This window comes from Enoplosus armatus, chromosome 15 (genome assembly GCF_043641665.1).
Source record: "Enoplosus armatus isolate fEnoArm2 chromosome 15, fEnoArm2.hap1, whole genome shotgun sequence".
Lineage (NCBI taxonomy): Eukaryota > Metazoa > Chordata > Actinopteri > Centrarchiformes > Enoplosidae > Enoplosus > Enoplosus armatus.
Window position 1 is genome coordinate 4118572 of NC_092194.1, and position 25370 is coordinate 4143941.

General features: G+C 43.0%; 1 protein-coding gene across 1 annotated transcript in view; it reads left to right on the forward strand.

Moving 5' to 3' along the window:
- The window catches only part of alk (ALK receptor tyrosine kinase), a 280490-nt gene that overhangs the window by 107264 nt on the left and 147856 nt on the right, over positions 1-25370 (forward strand). Inside the window, exons 2-3 of the mRNA XM_070920558.1 lie at positions 6594-6704; positions 18693-18854. Coding sequence (XP_070776659.1) covers positions 6594-6704; positions 18693-18854 — 273 coding nt within the window. The remainder of the gene's footprint in view (positions 1-6593; positions 6705-18692; positions 18855-25370) is intronic.

Consider the following 25370-nt stretch of genomic DNA (forward strand, 5'->3'; position numbering starts at 1 on the left):
TCTGTGGCGCTGCTAGAGCCTTTAAATGAATATGGGCAGACTAATGTTTTGACAAATCCTCGCACTTCTGCAGCAGGAAATGCAGGAGCTCACAGTGGGCCATGCACAATAAACTATATGCATAAAAGCGGAGGCATCTTACATAATTAATTGAATTAGTGCTTCCATCATTAAATCAGACACCCAGTGGCCACAAACCATTTTATAGAGCATTGGAGAACATTTTCTGTAGCTTTAGATGCCCCTCTACACCTTTGAGTGAGTCATTTCTCTGCATTATTTGTGAATAGCGGGCTGCCTGCTCCGTTAAGAGGCGCTGCCGTGTGTTTGAGGGCACAACTGGTGCGGCGAAGCCTCAAAGAAAAAGGGCATCAGTGTACTACAGCAAAAGTCATTTTCTTTAATGAGCATCAGTGATGCCCAGGTGACGTCTTCATTGTCACCGCGCAGCCCTTTCCTTCCCTCGGATAATGGGTTCAGACTGAAGCCTTACGATCCGTTTCTTTGATAAAAATCATTTGGTTGTTTCGCCTTGAGGGACAAAACTGCGCTTGATCTCACTCTGAATCCCAGGTACACATATCAGATGAACATACATTACTTAGGGGAGCCTCTTAAGTGCTGTCAGAAGGCATTCCTGTGATGGTATTTTCAGGGGTTGGTTGTTCGGCAGAGCTGCTATTTCATCAGGTGTTGTGAAACATTTACAATGTTAAACTACCGGATATTGTACTCCGTTGGACTCGATCTAATTTCTCTTTCAAAGTTTTAATTCTAAAGTCACCGTTGCTCTTTATGTCAGCCATTTCTACTCTCCGCAGGTTGTAATCCGCGCTGACGCTTTAAAAAAATATAGTGACAGCTATCCGAGAGGGAGAGGTGACTTTGCCGAGATGGCCTCTTTCTGCGGAGAGGAGGGCTGCGTTATTGCAGGCCTGAAGTCAGGTTTTCACGGGCAGCACTCCGAGTTAATAAGCTGCATCCTACAGTTGAATCGAAATCCCCGCTTGTTTACAAGACGGGGGTTTATGCCAGACAAATTCATGTACCAACATCTTATGACAAACGCAGGAAGCCTCTTAGAAACAACTTATCCCCCACTTAAAGCTAACAACAGGCGCAGTAGGTGGCACATTAACATGAACACTTTAAAGCTGCCTCTTCTGTTTAACCCTGTTTAACCTTGGGTGCTAGTCACTAGAATGAGACTTAAGCTGTAGAAAAACTTGACAACTCTATTAATGTAGATGAGACATTTATGAATTATTTGAAGTCCCCGTACTCTTGTTTAAAGACTGTTTAATTGGAGAAATGGTTACTGTCGTGGCTCTGTTGGTAGAGGTCTCCAGTGTGTGTGTGTGTGTGTGTGTGTGTGTGTGTGTGCCAGCTTGTGTACACACACGGGTGTTTTTGGGGTCAGGGGGAGCAACGTGTGTGGAATTCTGCGAAGGTCTTAATGAAAGTCGGAGTGCTTAGTGGACATGAGGGCTCCTCTGATGGAAATCAATGCAGCGAGAGAGAGAGAGAGAGAGAGAGAGAGAGAGAGAGAGAGAGAGAGAGAGCAGCCAATTCCAGGCCTCAGCTGCCTGATGTGGCGCTGGCAGACTTAGACGAGCATTTAATGACGCGTCACTGGGCCGGACAGGTCATCAATTTATTTAGGCAGTAATGTATGTATCCCAAGGTAAATCTTTAATTAAGGGGCAAAAGGAAGAGGACAACTGTGATGCAGGAGGCCAAGGATTTCATTGGCTGGAATCGCCCGATACTCCGGTTGTGTTTCGTCACGTTTCCAGATGTCTCTGTTGAGCGCGATCTTCTCACCCCGGTTAAGGCTCAGAAGCGCAAGGCAAGCTTCTATGACCAACGTCTGTTTCACCAGAGTGCAAACATTTCAGAATCCATGCGATCCCAGTGCAGACCGCACCAGTACCAGTACCCGTACACGAACCCTAACCCTAAGCCGCCCCATTGGAATATTATCACGTGATTGACTGGACGTTATCAGTGGTTATCAGCCTCATAGATGTGGGTTAGAAGCGGCCTGCTACACCTACTGGTAGGTTCAGGAGGCCGTTATCATCTATTCAGTAACAGACACTTTTCATGGGTACTTGGCTTCATTTCTGGATCATTGCACCATCGTGAAACAAAGCCCACAAGCGCCACATACATCATGTACAGTACTGTCCCCTCAAAAGCGTTTGTTCCTCTCCTACCTTGCGAGCTGTTCTGTGTGTCTCTCCCCTCCCCCTTGTGCTTTAGCGTCCCATATTTTTAAGGACTCTCCAGGCCTTTGGAACTGTCCTCTTCAATCTCACGAAAGCAAAACATGGACACGGTTTTTGTGTGATTGAGAGTCAAAAAAGAAAAACCCAGAGGGGATGTACAAGACTTGAGAGAGATGATGTATGTTCATGCATAGTCATGTTTAAGTGACAAGTTGAGTCAGGCCTCATTGATTAATCCACTAAGCATTTGAAGGATTTCAGAGTGTGGGTGGGACAGAATTAGACTGTTCACTGAGCCGAGTTCACTCTCCGCCGCAGTTGTGAATTGTACATGGCGAGCCGACTGCGTGCACAGGAGTGTATGTGTTTGTTACGGCCGCGCTCGTGAGGGCGACGGTGTTGCCAAAAATAATGTTTTCCATGAATACATTTGGAATGACATTATTACTACTAGGATTTTCATTTGCCACAAACCAAACAGAAAAAAAAACAAACTGAAAAATGATTTGAAGACACACGGGGGAGGGGGGGGGGGGGTCTTCATGTAAAGTCGTGTTGACATGTTATCTATTGAGACTTCAAATGGATAAAACATGCACTAATTTCTTAAACTTTTCTCAAAATTAGCTCACCTGGTAGCTCAGCATATGAACCTCTGCGTGTCTGATTTATGAAATTGTCACAACACGTCTAAATGAGCTGTGACTTGATTCATTAAATTAGATTCAGCTGTGGAAACAAGAATCTGCCCCACCGATCTCCCTGTTATTCATATTTGACACCCGAAGTTTTGTCCTATTAGATGAAATTCTAATAAAATCCCACGACTTCCATTATTATCATTTTTGGTTTGTTGGAGCTCAGCTCGAACTGTAGCACTTTCAAATAGGCAGCCAAAATCTTTGCATATTAGCACGATATCCTGATTAGACTTTGGCCAGGAAAACGCTCATATTTGGAGTCAGCTTGTGAAAGCAAACTTGGATCAGAGTATTTTACGTAACACGTTCCCACAGCGGGTCATTCAAAGACCATTTAGACAAAATAAGTCGAATTTTTTTTATTCGCACCGTTAACATTTATAAATATTTGTAGAAAATTGAATTATTCAACAGAAACGGTGGGTAACTGCCTCTAACTCAAGAAGTCAGGCTCTATCTCCATGACCTGTAGTTTCATCAATTGAGAGCACGCCAGCTCAGCAGTGAGATGCACAAGGCCGTCAACTTCATTGTTATTGTTCGTATCACTGTGGTGAACGTCAAGGGTCCAGTGGTTAACCTGCACTTAAGCTCATGTGTATCATCACTGACAAAATGCAACTGCAGTGACCTACCAGTTTTTATTGTGTTTATTTGGTTGACTCACAAAATGATGAATCCGATTTACATGCAAATCCACTCATTCATCGATTTTCCGCTCTGTGTTGGTGGTGGCGGCAGGCTGAGCAAGGTAACCTAACTCAGCAGGTTCTGAGGCCGTCTGAGGGGTTTCCAGGCCAGGTGAGACACAGTGGGCTATGTCCCTCCAGCATGTTCTGGGTCTGCTCTGGTGTCTCCTCCCAGTTGGACAAAAGTTGGTCTAAAATAGCATCACCAGGAGACACAGGACACATCCCGCTCAGACACCTGAGCCGCCTTAACTGGCTCCCATTTAATGCAAAAACTACTCTGAGCCCCCTTCAGTCTGATCTGGAGTACAGATCGAACTTGTGCTGTTCAGTTGTACAAGTTATTATGAGGTTATTTGCTGGATGGGAGCTCATGCAGCAGACATTTTGTTGGTTGAAGTTAAAGATAACTAATGAATTATATTGAGATTAATGTATTAGTAAATTAACTGAGTGGTTATTTCATGAATGTGGATGATGACAGTGTGCATACTGAAATAATCCGAATTTTTTTTTTAGCAAGTTAGCATGCTACACCCACATGTGCTTCCTATGCTAATGTAACCTAGCCACAGGCGCACTATTGTGCCGGCAGGATGGCATAAATAATAGAACTGCAGAAAATAGAATGTGCTTTGCCAGTGTGCAACTTACTCTTATATGGCATGGGTTATCACAGTGACAAATACACCCCGTTAGAGACTCATTCTGACTGCTTGTATGCACTTTAATTATTTTATTCCATAAGCAAGGTTTGGAACATAGATTGACTGGTAAATCAAGGGCTCCGTGTTGTGACTGGTGCAATCCCGCCGCAGTATACCAATTCACGTTATTCACATGTGGAAAAAATAGAAATAAAAACAAGGAAAAGAGAAAATGGGTTTGGGGAAAATACCTCTCCAAGGCAGCCATGGTGCTGTATTCCTGCCTCAGGCCTTCTTGACATGTTCATAGAGTACAGAGCAAAATGATCTAATATCAGGACATAGTGCCAACCTGCACCACAAGCAGCCAGAAATGCCACTCCTGTGATAGCCACTTAGCCAGCCAGCTTGTCCGCCCCCAGCTGTCTGTCAGTCAGAAAACAAGCCACCTCTCACAGCAGCTGGTATAGACAGCCAGCCAGTCAGCTCTGGCAGCAGCCTGCCAGCTCACGCAGTAACCAAACCAGACAGCCAGTTTCCCCTGTAGCAACAGCTGTTGACCCCAAACCAGGCCGTCTGCATGGGCCACAGTCAGCTCCTATTACATCGCCTTCAATGGGGGAAAAGCACCATGCGGTGATGTCCACCTTTGAAAGGAGGAAGGCTCATTCATTATTTCAAGGACAATTGGCCTAATTTCAAGGAACTCTGTCCTTCCAAGAGATGCAATCAAACTAAAAACAGCTAGATTTTAGGCTGGGGACGTGGATAATTAGTAGGATAACTCATTTTCATTCATTTTCTGATGCTTCAGTTATACAAGCCATGTTCACTTTGTACTTATTGATACTTGTCTCTTGACTCTGGGATAAAATCCTTTATTTTGTTCTTTGTTCTTTTGGTCAAGTCCTTTTTTAAAGCGGCAATACATCTGCACAGACATGACAACTTGATGTCACATTATCCACTGCTGTTCTTAGCTTGTACATTGAGGCTTTAAAAGACACAAGCTGTCATTTTTTTTTATCATTTGTCATTTCATGTCGCACTTTTTTAAAGGTTAAAGGATTTTATTTCAAAGAAGTTACAAACTTTCACTGAAATGCTGGCTACTTAACTTACAGACCAACCGACGTGTGAACATTTGAAGCATTAATAGTATAGAATTGAGACGTGTCAGCTGTGTGACTCGACGTCTTATCAAGCATATAGGTTTACCGAGAGCGCTTGCATAGCCTGAGGAAGGTCAGCATAGATCTCTGCTCTGCTGAGGTAAAACAGACACAAGGAACTCAGATGTTAATTGCTAGCAGAGTAGAAGAATAAAAAAAAAAGAATAAAAACAAAAATCATCTTGAGGTCATCTGCTGTATATACCAGTGGAAGTCCTGCTAAGGAAGTTTAAACCCTGAATAATTTGTGTCTTCTTTGGCCGAAACCAGAACGTGCTCTGCTCAGTGCCATGAAAGGCAGCGTTTGCGATTAATCGCTCTTTAAGGCTCATTTGAAATGACTGCAGGATTTATGCAGGAGTCTCCTTCCTTGGCAGGGGTGTATTGGGGTGCGACTGTGTACTAATTAACCATGGACTAAGGACAAAGTGAGAGAGATAGCGTCTGTGTGTGGGGGGGTGGGGGGCTTGTATTACTCACGCTGTGGGGACATAAATCTCTTTACACAGTCACATTGCGGGGACTCGCCTCCCTTTTGGGGACAAAAGAAGTATGAGAGAAAGTTGTTGCATCTACTTTACAGTAACAGACTTCTGTTCGATCTGGTGATAATTAGTCTGTGAGTTTAGAAGGTGAGGACAAAATCAGACACACCTGTCCTCAGGTAATTATGCAGCCTATCGATATCCAATAACCAATTCATATGGGCCCTTGGACTTTTAACTCTGACTCTTTCAAGTTTTACAGCACTATTAATCTGCACTGCCAATACTGTAGGCGTTTCATTGACTTACAAATGCGGAAGTTGATCATGTTTTTTCTTACATTTTCAGCAATAAGGTGAAATAGTTCAATATAACGGCATGACTTCCAGCCGCCGGTAGGAAGGGCTTTGAGTTATAATGAGTGGGTTTAAAATTGTAAGACCACACAATAACATTTACAGATGGTAATACGGCTAGTGGAGCCAGGAGTGAGTTGGACTACCAAATTAATGGGACCTCAGCATGGATGCCAAATCAATGGCAACCAGCCCGCCCAAACAAACACAGCAAGGAGCCGTCATTATTTAATTGAATGCCTTAACATTCTAATGATGGTTTTCAGCTCTCTTACCCATGTACCTAAAATGTGGATTTGCTGTTTCTCGCAGGTGAGCCATTGGCTGGTAGGACTGCTTCTGGCATTCCTAGAGGGTACTGGAGCTTCTCCTGGGTAGCCGAAGACGACCTGAGCTTCCCCAACGGCTCCGTTCCCGGGTCAGGTGAGTGGGACATTGTCAGCCCTCCTTAGACAGATGGGCAGGCTGAGGCGCGTCTGTCCTTCAAAGATCCTTTGCTCCCAATTGGCCACGACACCTGGCATCAGCTCTCCATCAGCACACATAAACGTCTCTGTCTCGCTCCCGCCCTCCACCAGCAGCACTGGCAGCATCGCCACAAAACTGGGTGTCTGTTGATCAGCCAGCCTGTGACCCACTGCAGGACCAGGATAAATGCAGCCTCTGGTAACACATCTGGAAGCTGCCACAGTGCTTATTGAATTATCCATTATTAATCTCTGTGGGGAACCTGGCTGTGAGAGTAGGGAAATACAGCAGGTAAAATATGACTTTAAGAATAAAAATACATTATTATTATTATAATTTTTATTACTATATTATGTAGAGCTATTCAATTGTCAAACATTATAAAAGGAAAAAAAAATTATAATTCTCGGATCACATTGGGGGCGAAAAGAAAACAAGACGAAAAAGAGAACACGACGCCATCTATCCTTAGACCCACGTTTCAGTATGGTAAATATATATACCTCTGCTTTTCAACCGCAGAGGTTCCCAAAGCGCTTTACAGATCAGGTTTCATTCACCCATTCACACACCCATTCATACACCCATTCATACACACGTTCTAACACCCATTCACACACACATTCTAACACCCATTCACACACCCATTCACACACCCATTCATACACACATTCACACACCCATTCTAACACCCATTCACACACACGTTCACGCACCGATGGCGGCCGAGATGCCATGCAAGGTGCTGGCCTCCATCGGGTCAGGGTTCAGTGTCTTGCTCAGGGACACTCTGACATGACCCGACCAGCTCTACCCTGTTCTACCTCCCGTGTGACAGTGCTAACCACTGCACCACCATGTCGTAAGCCCCCTCCCCCCCCACATCTTATATTACTCTTATCTACTTTTCATAGCCCCTCTTGCCCTTTTGTATTGTTATTTGTTGTACAGTTTGTGTTATGTATGCTTTGGCAGCGTTGTATTGTATGCAGTCATGCCAATAAAGCCACTTGAACTGAATTGAATTGACAAGGACAACATGCCCACAAGGGAGAGAGAGAGAGAGAGAGAGAGAGAGAGGGACAAGAGGAACAGGCTGAACCGAGAACAAAGATCCAGATCCAAAACATCTAGAGAGAGAGAGAGAGAGAGAGAGAGAGAGAGAGAGAGAGAGAGAGAGAGGGGTCCCAGGACAGCCGATGGTCCAGCACAGAGAAGCCTGAGTGAAAAAGAGAGGAAGCAGTCAAACAGAAGTCTTCGTCATTTCAAATTGTGGCAAAGTTTGGCCAAAAATATTAGATAGTAATTCCAAACAATGAAAGTTGATTCATTTTTCATTCATTTTCTCTCGGATGTTTTCTAATGGCATTAAGGCATTAAGAACCAATTTTGCAAGTGTTAACTTTATTTAAAGTCACAAAATCTTTCTGTCCTTTGAAGCTGGAACAGAAATTGCATATTTATTCAACTTTAAAGACCAAACATTAAGTGAGAGAGAGGGAGAGATAATACGTTAATATTCTACAACGACAGTAAGGTGTGGAATGCAGTTCCCTTTATAGGATATTATCATCGACTTATTTGAAATGACAATATTCAGGGTTTGTCGCCTTATAATGTGGATCCTGACTCATAAAATCCTTGAAAGCTCCCTCTGATGTGCATCGTCTAGAATAAAAGACGAAGAACAGAACGGAACAAAGTCTAAAAGCCACGTTTATGCTAATAACAGATGTGATGCATGTGGGTGGCTGCTCTGCGATTATATTGGATAGTTGCTCACGGTTCACTAATCCGAACTGACAGTGTGCCGCAGCCATATGTCACAGATACAATCACAACCACTTCACTGCAGTTAGTAAAACAAGTATTTTCTTACTCCTCCAGTTTTACAAAAACAGCTAAATATAATAGTCAGCTATAGCTTTGAACTAAAGGGCTGGGATTTCCACCATTACCATATTTTATACACCTGGTGTGTGACACAAAATGACTACATTTGTTTAAAATGTTTACATGCAACATTTTCTCTGGTACCAGCTCAAATCAGCCCAGTCAGTTTCTACACTCCATCAACACCTGCTTTAAAGGCTAAAATAGACAATCAACAGTGCAGGCGTCTTTCTAAATGTAAATATCATGTTGAAGGATGAACAGACAGATAAATCAGGAGCTTTGTACCATACCCCTTCAACACTGACCTAATGCATTGATTGACTTACCATATGCAGCAGTTTATAGGTGCAGAAAAAAGAAAAGTCCAGTAATGGCTGAAGCTGCCATTTGAAGAAAACTGTCATAAGGATGGAAGCCCATTATCGCAGCCCTGGGTGTTAGCATCTGTGTAAGTAAGCCCAGAGGCGACACGCGTGCATCTGTGTCATTCAGACTCTCAAAGCACATCCACATCACTCGGTGGCGACAGCTCCAGCGTGCTTTTTTTTTTTTTGTGCCCCTCTCCAACCTCTTGGAGGGTGGGAGGTCACCCTGTAAGTGATGATTCAAAGTCCCGCCAGCACCGAAACTGTCACCCGACTGTTTACGAAACACATCCTTGCTTCAGCTGCCTGCGGCTTGTGACAGCCTGCAGCGGGCCGACCTGTAATTGGTGCCGGTTAGACAAAGGATCACCCCACCGTTTTTTTTTTTGGAATCCATCAATCAGCGTCATGCCCACAGCAGACTACATTTTCTATTATTTCATAAGATGACAGCTCTGACCTCTCATCTCCAGCATTTTAGCAAACCAGGTTTTTTGGGTTTTTTTGGTGATAAGTGAACCGAGCGAGATGTGGCTGGAGCAGGAAGGATCACATCTGGCCAGTAAAAGCCAGATGACTCCCAATGAGTAATGGCACAGTTCAGTGAAACAAATTAAACCGTGATGGCCACAAATGTTGTGGCGTTTGCCCAAATATTGATTGAACATTCAGGAACAAATGTCATGTGTTTTACAGATGTTTTTCTATTGTATTCTCAGTGGTGACTGATTGTATGTGAGGGCAGGTTTGTGCCTTGTTTTTCTGTTCTTTTTTTGAGAGGTTTGAGAGAGGACCGGTCTCAACAACATGGCGTGTTGCACACGGCGTTAGGCTGCAGTGATAGATCTCAGCTTTCCGTACAGCATCTGCTGTCCGCTGGCATTTATTACCTACTGCAAAAGCCAACACAGACCGACTGGACTCTCGCCCTCCCTCTCCCTCCCTGCTTCCATTAGCAGCCTTTAGCTGCAGGGGCTACGTGGGTAAGCCAGCTTCCTTATTTGCATTTCAGTGCTGGTAAGCTGACTTCATTGCCGCCGTGTGTCAGTTCGTGTCAGCAATGTCAGAGCCCTCTGACCTGAGCTCTCCCATCTACAGCGCCTCATCTTCCCTCAGGGGAGCAGCAGCAGGGAAGCCTGTTGCCGTATTCTGTTTAGTTAGCAAAACCTTCCCATGCGCTATGGTTCTTGCTCCAGACCTTTTCTCCTCATGGAGATGGATAGTCCTGGTTCAGCTGTGGCTGCCAGCTGTAGCAGAGGCACTCAGATGGATGCTAGCCACTTGAGGAGTTGCCGTGCTCTACAATAGAACATCTGCCTCACTCAGCTGGTAGTGCTGTTCTTGTGTAATGAGACACAGCAGCCGAATAAAACACATTTGCAAAGACGAGGGGGGGCTATATACAAAGCAGTGTTGCAGGTGCTCAAACGTGGCATCCTCCTGGAGTCACATCATTCAGCCCTTCCAACCCCTACTAGTGCGCCCATTTGCACAGCTTTTTCATGTTGTGGAGGATAGCTGGAACCAGTTTGTTTGCATGTGACTGGTTTAAACAAATGAGTTGTTTTTAATATGTTGCAGTATTCATGTACAGGGTGTCAAGGAGCACAGATTTCAGGCAAAAGCCGTAGTTTAACATCACTCCCAAGGCGTAGTACATCAGAAAAGGGAGCAAATTTTTAACACCAATTCTCAGTATGTCTCACTGACATCCTTCAAACACTGAGGTGTCATTAATATCACGGCGTTAGTCTCGCACTTTCCCACTCAGAAGTAAACTGGGGATTACGTCTGACAGCCACTTTGAATGTATCAGGAATGACGTGATGAAAAGTACAAAATAATGCAACGAATGGAAACATCTGCTCAGTTTGGCTTGAATCTAAGGTGCACCGTTTTCATTAATGTGATCAAGTAAAATACGGTACACCCCCGTGTTTGGGTTTCATGGGCAGCAGCTGATGAGCACCTGTGCTGCTGAGTTCACTCCAACGCCACGGATGCTTTTGGAGTTGTTCATTTGCTGAGAGGCTCTGGACCGTGGGACCAGTTTGAAAAAGGAAGTGTCTGTCTTGGGTGGAAAATTCAATGACCAAATTAACAGAATTTACTGTCGCTGCTTACAAGCGGCTCAGAGTCGCCATTGACCGGAACAATGGGAGACTCACAAACTGTTCTAGTGATTTGGAACATACTGTGGGGCAAAAGGCTTTTCTTTTTTATGGTTTTGGTTTTGTCAGTCATTTCTTCAGTATCTTCAAGGCCTGTTGTGAAGGATTTCTCTTGACCCCCTGCCGGCGTGCCGCCTTTGTAGTTTTGAAGAGTGGGATGCTACGGATAAGGTGAAGGAGCGAGTTCACAAGGAATGGGAAGCCGGACATTTTGACTTTGATCCCTTCTGATCTAGCGCCGGCAATTGTGCCTAAAAATATTGATGAGCCGACCCCGCCATCTAACTTAACACTCAAACATCTCGCTCGCTGTCAATAAACAAATTGGATCACGTTCAAACCCATCCTTAATCTGGAAACCAGGCTGGAGAGAACAAATTTAATTGCTTTGCAAAAGCAACTGATTAATATCAACTCATATTGGGTGAAGAAAAACAAGCCATGAAATAAGCAATTCCTTATTCATTTGTGTCCCCCAGCAACAGAATCAGAGTTTCAAGTGTTTTAGATCATTTCTTTCCAACAACCTCTCACTCCTGCTGTTTGTCAAAAATCACTCTGCCACTCATCTATTCATCTGTACGTATTTGACAGGATGGCTCCGGCTCCCTTGAGAGGAAATGAATTGCCCCGGCCATAAAAAGCCCAATGGATACATAAATAAGCTCAGCCAGACACAATCTCGCTGTAATCAGAAAATAAACATATTCATCATCTCAGTTTCACGGGGAGATTTGTCAGCCCAGCTTTTGCTCTCGATCCACAAAGAGACGCACGTCGTTAGATGTAATTTAGTTGTCGTCACAAGCACTCCTGTGCACATCCAGCATCTCATTCCTTTAAACATGTAATCACACAGTAACGCACTGCTGGGAGCTGACTTGTTCCTTTATACATACAAAATTAAGATGGCCACAGTTGGCTCGCATCTCAATGACCTTTCGGATGCGTGGCTCGACACAGTGCTCAATCTCGGCTCTCCTTGATGAATGAGGTCGTCGTGACGAGCTCATTAACCAATGACACACTCTTGTTAACGTAGTCAGAACCACTGGCAACTCTGGAAACTCTTAATTACTAACGGGGCTGAGATTTACCAGTGTTTTTACAATGAATGAATCCCCTTTAAAGCACCCAATCACGTTCATTGTATGGGGCCATTCACAGGCCTTTTTGCCTTGTACGTTGATCTACTGCCTTTGCTTATACTGAGGAACCAACTTATGTGTTATAAAACTAGCACCAAATTACGAGCGAGTGAATAATCCATCATGCTTTACACAGCATTGTTCACAGAAGCCTTTAGAAACAATATTGACCCTGATCTTCTATGGAGGCAGACATAGAAAAGTCACAAGCCATTACTGTTGTGTTGTCCTCTTTATTTTTTCTCTCGCACAGCAGTTCTCTTTTCATGGTGGCCGGGTCACATTAGGTTGGTTCCGGCTTCAAATTGACCTAATCGCCGTCCGTTTCCTAACAAGGAGTGACATGCAGGAAGCAGTAATTGGCCATTTTGAGCTTCACAGATTTACAATCTTTAAACGTTCTTTGTAGATTTGCATGATGCTTTGTGGCTTCATGCCGCAGCAAACCAATGACCAAGAATCCATAGATTGCCTTTAATTATCATGAAAGCCTGGTGTGCTGAGATCCACAATGAAAACAATGATAATGTGAATATAATCAATATTGTTCTCTGGAAGCATTTATAATGTACTGGGTTACAGGACTGATGGAATTACGCTCGGATGAGATGACATAAATTGAATGGCGCGTAGATTAGAGAAGGGAAAAATGAAACCTTTTGAAACAGGATCTCTGAGGCTGCACACGGCAACTCTTCTGATTGAGCTTCCATTTCTATTCACTCGGATCGAACAAGCTGAAATAGAATATTGTATCACATAATGTTGACATAAAGCAGAGCCAGTATTTTCACAAACAAGTGACCACACATCCCATTTTCTGCACTGACAATGAATCCTGTCAATTCATAACATTGTCATTGTCATTGTTATGGCTTTTTGTGAAAATATTTCTTGTGTAACAAGCATCTGTAAATTGCCGTCAAAGCCACTGAGCAAACATCATTTACTCTGGCTTGCACTGTAACAAAGGCAGTCGAGAACTGTAACTTGGTGTCTAATGCATTTTTATTTTTTATTATCACAGCTTGAAACATGCCTTTGCTCAAGAGAGCGTCAAGGTTTGGAGTGATATTACAGTATGCAGTGAATTACAGCTCCTGGAGCCAGCTGAATATACTTTACAGGAGGCTGAAAGACCTAAGCAGTCTGTCCTATTTAGATCGAGTTGAAAACTGCAGAGAAGCTATTAATGAGGATTAATGAGAATTAATTGAGGTGGCTCAGCGACAATGAATGTCGTCGGAGGATCCCCCTAGCGGACACAGTCACGATACTGTACCGTTTTAACGCGAGGACGATGAAGCTTTACGGTGTGTCCACTTTTCTTCAGCCAGCCTTATCTGTTTCTTCTTCTTCTTCTAGTTAGTGACATGTGGCTAACTGGGATCCAGTCATCCATAGGAACAGGAAAGTGGCACCAGCAATTCACTTTTACAGACCATATTTGCTAAGCTATCTCCTTACATATGTATGTATATATATATATATATATATATATATATGACTTAGAAATTACATTTAAGTCTGACTTTATCTGTGAATTTGAACAGCGCTCACATTTATTTACTTTTACCCACATTATATCCTATTATAGCGCCTATTATGCAAACACCAGTTGAAGTACGTCGACATTTAAGGGTTGTTATTTTCAGAGGGTTTCTTCGTTTCTAAAGCAGACACAAAAATGAAGCCCATAAATTCGTCTCTCAGAGATGTTTCAGTTCCACCGTGAGCACCTGATTCAATTTCAAACAGTGTTTCCAGTAATTACCCCCTCTGTGCTTGGGGACAAATGTTAAAAGTAACTTTTTAACAGGGAGAATGTTTGTCATGACCTGCTCCTAATTAACAGTGCTCTGCCAAAAACATTAGGGGACAACCCCGGATCCATTTGGCAGACAATAAAAGGGAGAGAAGTCTGGGCAATGCTTTTTTATGGTACTTGCCATTTCTCTAAATAGCTCCTCTAGATGCTTTGATTAAATGTACAATGGTGTTATCAAAAGGTAAATGAACCTGTGCTTAGTGATGATATGATTACATATTCAAAGGATATTGTGGTTTTGAAAAAAACAAAATCAAAGATGTGAATGTGATATGAATGGGCCGTAAAAGCTTTGTCCGGGGACAATATATTTTATTTCAGCTTGCACATGCAGAAGGTGGGCGGAACTGGATGACAGATCCACATCTCGCTCGCCATAGTTGAATCATATCTCTCATTCCCATTTGGCAGAACGCGGAAGTGCTTAGCTCGTCAGCGTGCCAAGCGCGCTGCTGCATGCATGAATATTGGTATGATATCCGAGGGTGGAAAAATGTGAGGAGACAGCTCTGAAACTTATGTCTATGTTAGTTTCCGTGAGTGTGTAAAGTATGCAAATGTATGTATGGAACCGTTTTTTTTTGGAAGATATTCTCAAACATCCCCATATGCACGCAGGCACACCCACACGTACACATTGGATTTTAAGCCCGGTTTCATCGTACAATTTGGACACAAAATGCACTTTTTACAAAACAACCAACAAGACTAATTATTGAAAGCCTCTATGACCCATATGTTGACTCTCAGCGTAAGACATTAAATACATTTTGCTTTTAACAAAAAGTAGCTGAACTTGAATTGAAAGTGTTTGCTTGCATCTACATGAGTCGGAACGACTGCGCTGATCCCAGCTCAGTGCCAACTTTAAAGCCACCACGCATGGTCAGCTGAACACACTTCATCATTCCACCCACGCGACGTAGGCGTCTACTGAAGGAAAGGAAATGAGCTTTCACTGCAACCTTGAACTGCTCACATCTTTCTCCACATCTCATCGGCCCTCAAGGTCCTCGGTGGCGATGAGCCACTGGAATCAATGTTTTTTGCCAAATGACGAGTGTTAAGCATGGAAACCATTACGCTTACTGGCACTAAGTGGTTGGGAACGACTGCCGCTGCGATTCCTCTGAAGGCAGCTGCCTCCTCAAGTGGACAGCCATGTAATTTAAGAGCAGCCTAATGCAGCCTTGATGCCACCTCATTAGGTAAAGCTCCTTTTAAGCATCCAGTCCAATGTCTCAATTCGCTGACAACTTGTTCAAACTGTGCTCTAAGTCTCACAATTTATGTTAAATACTGTAGATTGAAATATTTGGGGAGATTAAGGGGATCTCTGTTAATGGAGAGGGATGTTTGATAATGCAGGAGGGACGCTAAACATACAATAGAGTAGAATAGAGTACTGTACAGAAACTTTTCTATTCACATAAAGTACAAAATTGGTTTGTCACAGACTGCAGGAGGCCCTTATGTATTTGTGTGTACAACGCATGTGAAAGATTTGTCTTATCTATATCTTGACTTTAGTTTGAGTTAGCTTTCTGGTGTAGGTATACATTTTTTTTCTGCCATTAGCTGTTTATTTCCTCCTTGCCAGTGTATTTACAGCCATAATACTAGACAACAGAATAATAATAATAATAATCTATCTAATAATAGAACTCATAGACTGTATAGAAGAAGCGGACCCAGCCACCATGAAGTCACCCATTCGTTTGTGGACTACCGTTTTGAAACCTCGAGTTTGGCATTTTGCCCGTCGCCATTTTGTTGAGTTGAGTCACCTGGCTCCTGACTACGCTGTGCAAAGTAGCTGCTAACAAAGTTAGCTTGTACATGTAATGTACTGGAAAAAATGAACAGCTGACTCCTAGAGTGTCTTTTAGTACAACTGAACCCCTCTATCCTGATTGCCAGGTCGCTGTGATAGCGCATATCCTGCTTTATCGTCTATTTGACGATTTGATCTCTGAATGGGACCATTATTTACTCAATGAACATCATGCTGTACTGAAGAAGACTTGAAACCAGTGATTGAGACCACAAACTCAAAATGTTTATTGAGGTAATAAAGCGAGAAGTAGGATCATTTTCTCACAGACTTTTATACAATCCGACTTCTTTTTGCAACCAGCGGAGTCGCCCCCTGCTGGCCATTAGAACGAATGCAGGTTTAAGGCACTTCCACATTGGCTTCACTTTTCAGACCCGGAGGTTGGTGCTTGGCAGAACTAACTTGGTATCTGTGTTACAGGGAAGCTCAGAGAAGCCATTCATATTCCAAATGAATCACATATTTAAAATTGTCAGCAGCTTTAACATGCTGTCCGCTGACTGTGACTGGCTGGGTTATGTTTCCTGCAGACTTGAGAAGCGCCATAGTAACATTAGTTAGTTTATACTTAACTTAATTAGCTCATGCTGAAACTCAAACATGAGCTCAAACGCAGCAGCCCTGTGTGACACTGGTTTGAAAGTCTTTTATCTGACAAACAACAGCACTGTTATCACCAGCAGGCTTTGCAGTAAAAACAAGTGTGCTATCAGGGTTTTACAGGCTGAACAAAAAATCTTAAACCAAAACTTTTACAAACAGAAGAAGCGGAGTGCTCTTGCTGTAAAATCGATACGTGAAACAGCTTCTGATTTCTCAGAGACAGGCACAGTATGGGAGCACAGCGTGACTATCCAACAAATGCTGGAGAAAAAAAAAAGTTTTCCCAGCTGTGGTGCCTACCTAGACTACAGCTGTGCATATGTAAACCATGTAGTGGTAAAAGCTACTATATTGATCTGATAACATCGGCCTGTTCATCTTGTCCACCCTAAGTGAGATAGAAGTGCCTTTCTAAACACAGCTGCTCATTTTATTTTTTCATTTGATAGTTCCAGTATGTTTTTTTTTTTTGCAGTTCTTTGTGGATATTTTCTTACCAAGCGGATTATCCTGCCCTGGCCTGGTTCCAGACCTCTACGTTGCTTGTCCACATCCCCAATTTGTTTCCAGCTATTCTCTGATGTTACTCTTATTGTCAGACGATGAAGTGAATACAAAATGGCAATTTCGTCTGATTATCATGCATTTGTTGCAATGTTCAAAACTGTGGGTACCATTAGCCATCAGTAACCTATATAGGAGGGGCGCAGGTGACGCAGAGGTGGAACGCCACCTTAGACCTGCAGTCACATCCTCGGAGCGGCAGCCATACTCCTGTCATCAAGCGTCCTCAACAGGAGAATATTACTGCCATGTGGATTTGTATTACCTCCGTATGTTAGGTGACATGAATGTTCCTGACAAACGCGCTTTCTTTGTAGTTAAACGGTTCCTTTGCCAACTGTCAGCCTAATGCAGTAAGCATTATCAGAAACACGTGTTTGCGCGGCAGTGTTCATAGCTTTAATGTGATCATTATTGAAGTGAGGAGTCCGCCACTCTTCTGACCAGTATAGAAAAGCAAAATTGTGGAGGAAACTGGTAGATAGATGCAGAAAGATGATTATACAACACTCTAGTTCCTCTCCTCCAGAGCCTGGCACGAGAAGTCATTTGAAAGTGACCAAAGCCTCCTCAAAGAGCGATTTACCGAGCCACGGGGATGAGTCTCCACGAGGTCTGTCCACAGGGAGGGAAGGACAGATGGAGGCAAAGATGGAGGCAGAGAGAGGATGAGTGGGAGGAGAGCTGACCCTTCATTTTCTCTCTGAGCAAATTTTTTCGGGAGGGTATTACGGCAGTAATACCTTAACTCCTATTGCACCCAACCCTTGACAGCAGCAATTTTGAATGAACACTGCATTTGTATAACCCCCCTCCTCTCCTCCCAGTGAAAAAGTGTGCACTATGCACAGAGAGTGGGGGTGCTATTAAAGCTGCTATTTATTGCTTTGTGGGCTGACACAACACGATGCTGTGCAACCAAAAGTATGAGGCCATTAAATCTGAAAATACAAAATACACAACAGACTAGGTTCTCCCTCCCTGGCGCCTGTTGTTACCTTTGCTGTCTGGTCCTTTAAAGTTGTAGTCAAATCTGGAATGAAGCTGTATATTTAGCAGCGTTGGATTTTGCAGCAGTTCGACTGCAGTTAAAGAAGCGGTGCATCGTTTGTTGAAACTGTGGATTTTCAATCAAAAAAAAACCATGGACCATAACTAGTGCTTCTGCAACATTATGTTTATTTCATTAATCACCTCTTTTCCCCTGGCGGTACATATAATTAAGAGTTTCATTTGCTAATCAGACTAAACAAGGTGTTTTGAAATCCTTGCACTGTGTTTTGTATTTCCAATCATCTTTGCCTGGTATTAAAGCACTCATACAAATACTTTGCTAGCGCATTGAGTTTTCTTTCCCAATGGGTTTGGATTAATATGATTCTAGTAAAGTGGGCTTCAGGATTCAATTTAGTGTGAATGTTGTTTAGTAATCGCAGTATGATAGTCGATGTCGAAATTTCCTCTATTGATACTCTAGCACTGTACCAGCCAAAGACACGTCTCCATGTGTAAATGCCTCTCATTTCACCAGATCACAGATGTCCTGGCAACAGCAGAGCTTGTACCCAGCACCTGGAGGGCATCCCAGAGTTCACATGGAGCATCGTGGCTGCCGGGGACCTGCGGGAGGAAAGGAACGGCAAAACAAAGAAGGCAGGAAGCCCCCAGGGGTGGGAGGAAGGTAAGAACGAAGGTATCACGTTCCCCCGTTGCACGGGAATTTCATTTTTCAACAGACTTCTAATCTACCACTTCTCATACTTTGATATTCTCTGCCCGTGTTGAACTTCATAAAGAATGCATCATCCATAGCTCTTTTCAGTATTGTCTTTGACAAGCTCTTTTGGTGCTGTTCCCTTTATGCTACTTAATTATATAGCATACTTATTATATACTTACATACTACTTAATTCATAAAGTTTTCCCAGGTAAAGAGCTGAATATAGTTTACTGAGCCAGTAGTCTGCAGCATCTTGTAGGGCCCTGCCTTCAAACCTTCCATATCCTCCAGCATCATTCATTTTCATAACTTGGAAGATGAGAAAACTGTTTCTGTCATCTTATCTCCCGAGGTGATGGCGAAATGGAGGGCGAGAGAGGGGTCTATTTATTTCCTTAAATGTTTTTTTTTTTCCTATCATGAGCCACAAGTCTGAGACCAGATGGGTGGAGTGCTGGATGAAATTGGAAAAGTGAAATATATTGACTGGTAAGAGAAAGAGTTAGTGTGAGTGGACTGGAGAAATGATTGATGTCGGTCCTGTATATCTAGTTGAAGTTGTAAATGAAGGCAGGGGATGCGTGCATGTGTGTGTTTGTGTGTGTGTGTGTGTGTGTGTGTGTGTGTTGGCTCAGCTCAGTGGTTAAGGTATCATCAGTAGGGTTGACATAATTTAAGAAACGGAGGTAAGAATAGCAGCAGTTCAACGCCCAGCAGCACGAAAAATCCTTTGATTTCTCTCTGTCATCATTTTATAGCAAGACAAAATACTTGCTTTTACAAGTATGCCACGTATCTTGTTCACACTGTCAATAAATTTAGTGTATATTTATCTATGTGCATGCAAGGTGTGCAGTATTTCCACAGACTAATATAAGCATAATAAGATGCTGTAGCTGACACAAGTTTTGACACAGAGAGGAAACCCATTTTCAAAAGGAAATGTCTTTTATTGGTGTTCAAATGGTTCACATCACCTTTTAGTCTTCAAAATAATGTTTAATTAGCAAGAAACTAACATGAGGACCCTGTTGGAATTGCTAGGATTATAATTTTACACATTTTCCCTCCATTCTAATCTCATTTTTGAGGAGCTAAAGGTGCTCAAAGTGTCTGAAGTGGCGAAGTTTACATCTCTTGCACATGGCTGTGGCAAAATGGCTCGATAGCGCCCCCTACAAAGTTTATATGGAGGAGCCCTCGCAGTACATTTCACCTAGATGTACCAAATTTGGTGGGTGTATCACCAGAGCCATATTGAGTTATAGTCATAGCGCCACCTACTGGCAACAGGAAATGACATGTTTTATACTCCTCTGAGCAAGTTGACCAGATCCACTTCAAAACTGTCTCAGAAAAGCCTTAAGACCTTGATGAAGCCTTATTGTGAAGATTGTGAATTTTCGTTGAACACTGTTGCCATGGCGACGCAGCAGATTTCGCCATTTCGCCATGAAAAAAGAAACTGTTATAACCCAACTCCACATGGTCATATGTTTTCCAAATTTTACACGTTTGATGAGAGTCCCGGCCAGAAGACATGTACTGGGCAATATTGAATCATAGTCATAGCGCCACCTGTTGGCAACAGGAAGTTACATCCCCTATGCTTTTACAAACTACTCCTAGCAGGTTGACCAGATCCACCTCAGATTTAGTAAGAAAAGTCTTAAGACCTTGATGTTGCTCGAAGTGAAGCTTTTGAGTTCAAACATCGCCGTGGCGCTGCATTATTCGCCATGAAACAGGAAGCTTCTTTTGAAGGGAAGCTTGAAAACTCCCAAAACTTTTCACATATATCAGAAGTGGTGAAAATGTATATGCTGAATGGGTGTGGCAAAATGTCTCAATAGCGCCCCCTACAAAATTTCAACAAAGTAGCCCTTGCGGTATGCTTCACCTAGATGTACCAAATATGGTAGGCATTTGTAACATCCCAAGACTTTTGGAGCCCTACTCTAAACCCAACAGGAAGTTAGCCATTTTGAATTTACTGTACTTTAACAAATTCCTCCTAGAGCTTTAATCAGATCAACTTCAAATTTGGGCAGTGCAATCTAAAGACCTTCGAGATGACAAGTTATTTAAGGCTTGAGTTTTCATGGAACGATGTTGCCGTGGCGTGGCGGCCATTTTGTGCGTTTCGCCATGAAACGGGAAGTTGTTGTATCTCGAATGTACATGATCAAATCTTCCCCAACTTTCACATGCTTGATAAGAGTCCAGGCCTCAAGACATCTGCATGTCAATTTTGAGTCATAGTCATTGCGCCACCTACTGGCAACAGGAAGTAAGCAATTTCTAATATTCATGAAAATTCAGAACAGGGTCAACCAACCTCCCGTAACGGCATGGCGGCTGCAGCGCGCCCTGACGTGAATGAAGGTGCTTTAATGTCCTATTACATTTCCATACATGCTTTGGATATGGATCCATTAACTCTCAACGATAAGGACACAAAATATTCTCCCATTCCAGCAACCAGGATTACTCCCCAGTTAAAAGACCTTGACTATACAAAATTATTAACAAAACGGGTTTCTCTGCCCACGTCAAATGATTATTATTGAGTTAATCTTGAGGATGCTAAATCCCCAAAACCAGAGGGATTAAATTAAAAACGTATATGATATGCACACTTATTAAAGAGATTATCTATGAAGCAATGTAATTAAAGGGGACATCAGGTCTTTCAGCAGTCCTTCTCCCTGACCCTGTAACAGGTTAAAGTCATGCATGTATATGTGCAAAAAAAAAAAAGAAAACAAAGCTGATCGTGATTGAAGGTAGGCGACGCAGAGTACAAAGGAAATATATGTGCATAATCATGTTCAAGCCCTCAGTTAGCCACAATACAGTTGGCGTGTTTTGAATAATTGAGCTGGGCGAGCTGCTGTCTCCACACATTTCACTGGCGCTTGCAGTTTAAAAGGGATGGAAATAAGGGATGAATACTTAATGGCTGTGATCTGTGGAATTGCAAGAGCTGTTTTCTACAGTACCTAACTCATCTGCGGCAAGATGTTCAACTTTGAAGCTTGTAAACAGGGTTTCGCTCATCCAGAGTTGGCATTAAGTTGTGAGGACACAAGCTGATGAGTCACCGAGGTTACCTAGATCAAGTCCAGCCACCGTAAAGAGAGTCTTATCAGTGCTATCTATTGATACCTTGATGCTGTACATAGTGATGCCCACTAACGGATAATCAATGCCCTTTACAGTGTAAAGAATAAAACATGTCAATACCACTGCTGGAGCAAAGGTTCCATTCCCTCTGTGGTTGTCTGCAATATTGAATTTTTCCTTACCCTGTAGAACCCATTACGCTTTGGCTGTGATTAAGCGGTGATGAATGTGTGAAATGCAATGTGGCTTTAATGCACACACTGTCAGTCATTATCAAGATATCCCTGGCCACTCACTGGCATGTGACTGCAGCACACAGTGCACCCTGCTCCTCCCCTAAGGCTGATACGTGGGGGCGGTTAGCCACATTTAGAGCTCCGGGTAAAGTAAGTAATGAGAACAGCATGAGGCAACGGTGCCCTTGGCGAGGCAATTAGCATAAGAGACAATGCTTAACATTTAGATCAAGAAAAATCATAGCAGCAATCATGGATTGGTGTGACACATTAGCTCTTTCTGCTATGAGAGGGCACAGTGAAGTGTTTCTTCACTGTGGCTGGCTAACAGGTGGTGACACGCAAGCAGCAACCGTGGAAGGAAGGTATCGCTCAAGCAATGTACATCCACTCAATCACGCCAGGCAAAATCTCAGCGCCAAGCGCTCCTTCTGTGACACTAATCGTGTTGATTGAAAGTGAGTCACCTCTGTCGAGTACAATCTAGGCAGATTTTGAATCGGGACACTGTGGAAGAGGCAAAACAAAGACCAAAAATTATTTGAATGCATTTGGCTTCTCCCGTGGCCTTTCTGTGCCGAGCGGGTCATCTCAATTCCACGTCTGCCCCCAATGTTTCCCGCCAAGGAAAGTGTGAATATGATTACACATTGATTTCTCGCTCTCACACACAGAATAGCGTGAGCTGGAGCTCGGAGCTGACTGGCAGGAGGAGATATCCAGTAGGACGCTGTTTGCTGGAGCCGCTGATTTGTTTGTTTGTAATAGAGTGGCCCTGAGGCTGTCTGTCATCTGCCAACTCGGGGAGTCATCTGGATTTTCTTAGCCAGGCTGAGCATTATAGGATACAGGATAAAAAGGCAAAGTGTAGATGGAGCTTTGGCTTACAGAAGCTAACGTTTTTATTCTACAGTGGTTTCAATGTCAGGGGTGTAGATCTCATTCTTTACATTTAAAACAGTGACTTCCCCGACTGTGACAGACTTTGAAGGAGCCATATATCTGGAGTGAACATGCATCTGAAAAACGAATTTTATAAGCACCTACAATTTGTATGCACCATCAAATTGACTGTTATCCATGTACCATTTCATTTTCATAACTTTTCCTGTGTTACTAATTCTCATACTCTTAATATACTCTTAAGATGAGCAGGCAGAATGGTAATGAGTACTGAAATCCTTTCTGCAGCCCTCAGATACTAAATTTGCTGAAGATGGATAGCTCTTTCAATGGTACACACATACATAGGAACAAGGAAAGGTGGCAAATTGTTGTGTGCAGCTGGCTGGCATTCTGTAAGGTTTGTTTTTGGGGATCTTGGCTAGCACAGTGACTTGCAGATGATTCTTCATCAGTTACCTTTCAGCCAACTGTGAAGTGGCGCGGTAGTTTTGGCTCAGTCGCTATGTATCTGCTCTTTGGGGAGAAAGAGTAAGCAGCAACATGGGGTAAAGCCAAGGCTGCACCTGGTGGGAACATAGCTGCTCGCAAACTTTAAAGTCCCTTTTGCAGTGCCCCAATGAGGCCTTCTGGGAATACCTTACTGAGCCCTTTCATAAGGACAGAAAGGCCTGGATTGACTTTGTCTTTGCACAGTCCAGAAGACATAAATTGGTAAAGAACACTGCCAGTGATCCTTATTTATTAGAAGCTCCACACAAAGTTTCTCAAAGTTTGATTTAAAATGAGCCAGAAGAAAACTGGTGTCGGCACAGTCGCTTTCACCTCCACCCAGTGAGATTGCATCTGGACAGATCAATGCTCCACTTGCCACGTAGACAGGAAAGCCATCCAACTCCCTTTCCTGCACCCAGAACTCCTCTCATCTGAGCGAATAATTATGAACCATTACTTTAGATGAGAGGCAATTTGTTCTACTTATCTGTTTTGGAGCTAAAGCATAATAGCCCTGGCATTTGAAGCAAGACTGTGCTTTGGGGTTGGCTCCTCCATCTGCAACCTCACCTGTTAAGCATGGCAAAACCAGGACACAGGGAAAATGGCCACCTCATGGCAACACACTTGGCCTGTCAGACCTGCGTCTGTCTGAGACTAAAAAAAGAACAGCAAGGCATTAAGAATTGAACAGTTGTCTTACAAGTAGAAAACAAGACTTGGCTCACCCGGCAAACCTAGCTCACCTAGAGCACAGACTGAACCAATGGAGGAACTGCTGACACTGAAACTTTTTACCCAGGACCTTTCATCCATAACAAACCCTCCTTTCATGTATGTTTCAGAAGACATATCATGCCCTGCAGGGCAAGATTTTCTGTATTTTGTGCAATGTTCTGTACCATAAAACGTGGAGAATAGCATTAATTTACCATTTCTGTGTCCAATACTATATCTACTTTAATTACTTTATACATTACGGTATCTTCTTACATTCATAATTTAAAAGATAAACAGACCTGCCAATCACAACACAACAGAGTGGCACCATACTTTCCATACATTCTTTAAGGCCTGAAAAATAAATTGTACCTAGTATACATACAAAAGAAGACAATGCACATTTAAACGTACAGTCACAATGTAAAGTACCAACAAAATTGAAATAAATAAACCTGTGAGGGCAAAAATTGTATTGACAAAATTATGCAGAATTTCAAATCTCGCTCCCTGGACACACCCCTAACACCAGCTTTATAGGAGGAAGAAGAGGAAGAGGAGGCTAAATGTTTGTGATCGTACATCAGAAAAACTGGCAACTCACCTTTCCTCTTTGTCTCCCCTTTTTCCTCTTCCCATCTCATTCTGATTTGGTAGATTTCTGTGGGGTTGGTGGGAAAAAATGTGTTCATTAAAACCAAGTAAGGAATAGATCTGTCTCCTGCGTTGTTGATCTGTTCAGGCTTATGACCTGTAGTCACTCCAAATGTCCTTGACACAACAGTTCCCTCTCGTCTCCTCATGTAACCGGGACATGCTATTAAAGATGCTGCTCATACCTGGGGAACCAAATGTGCGTTGAATAATGTCACTGAAGGATGTACCCACAGATATAAACAGTTTAACTGTATAACAAAGCCACTTGCCCATTTTCAGAGGGAGTCAATGTGACATCAAATGAAATATATCAGGACAATTTGTGGCGGTGTGTTCTTGCCTCCAGTTCACT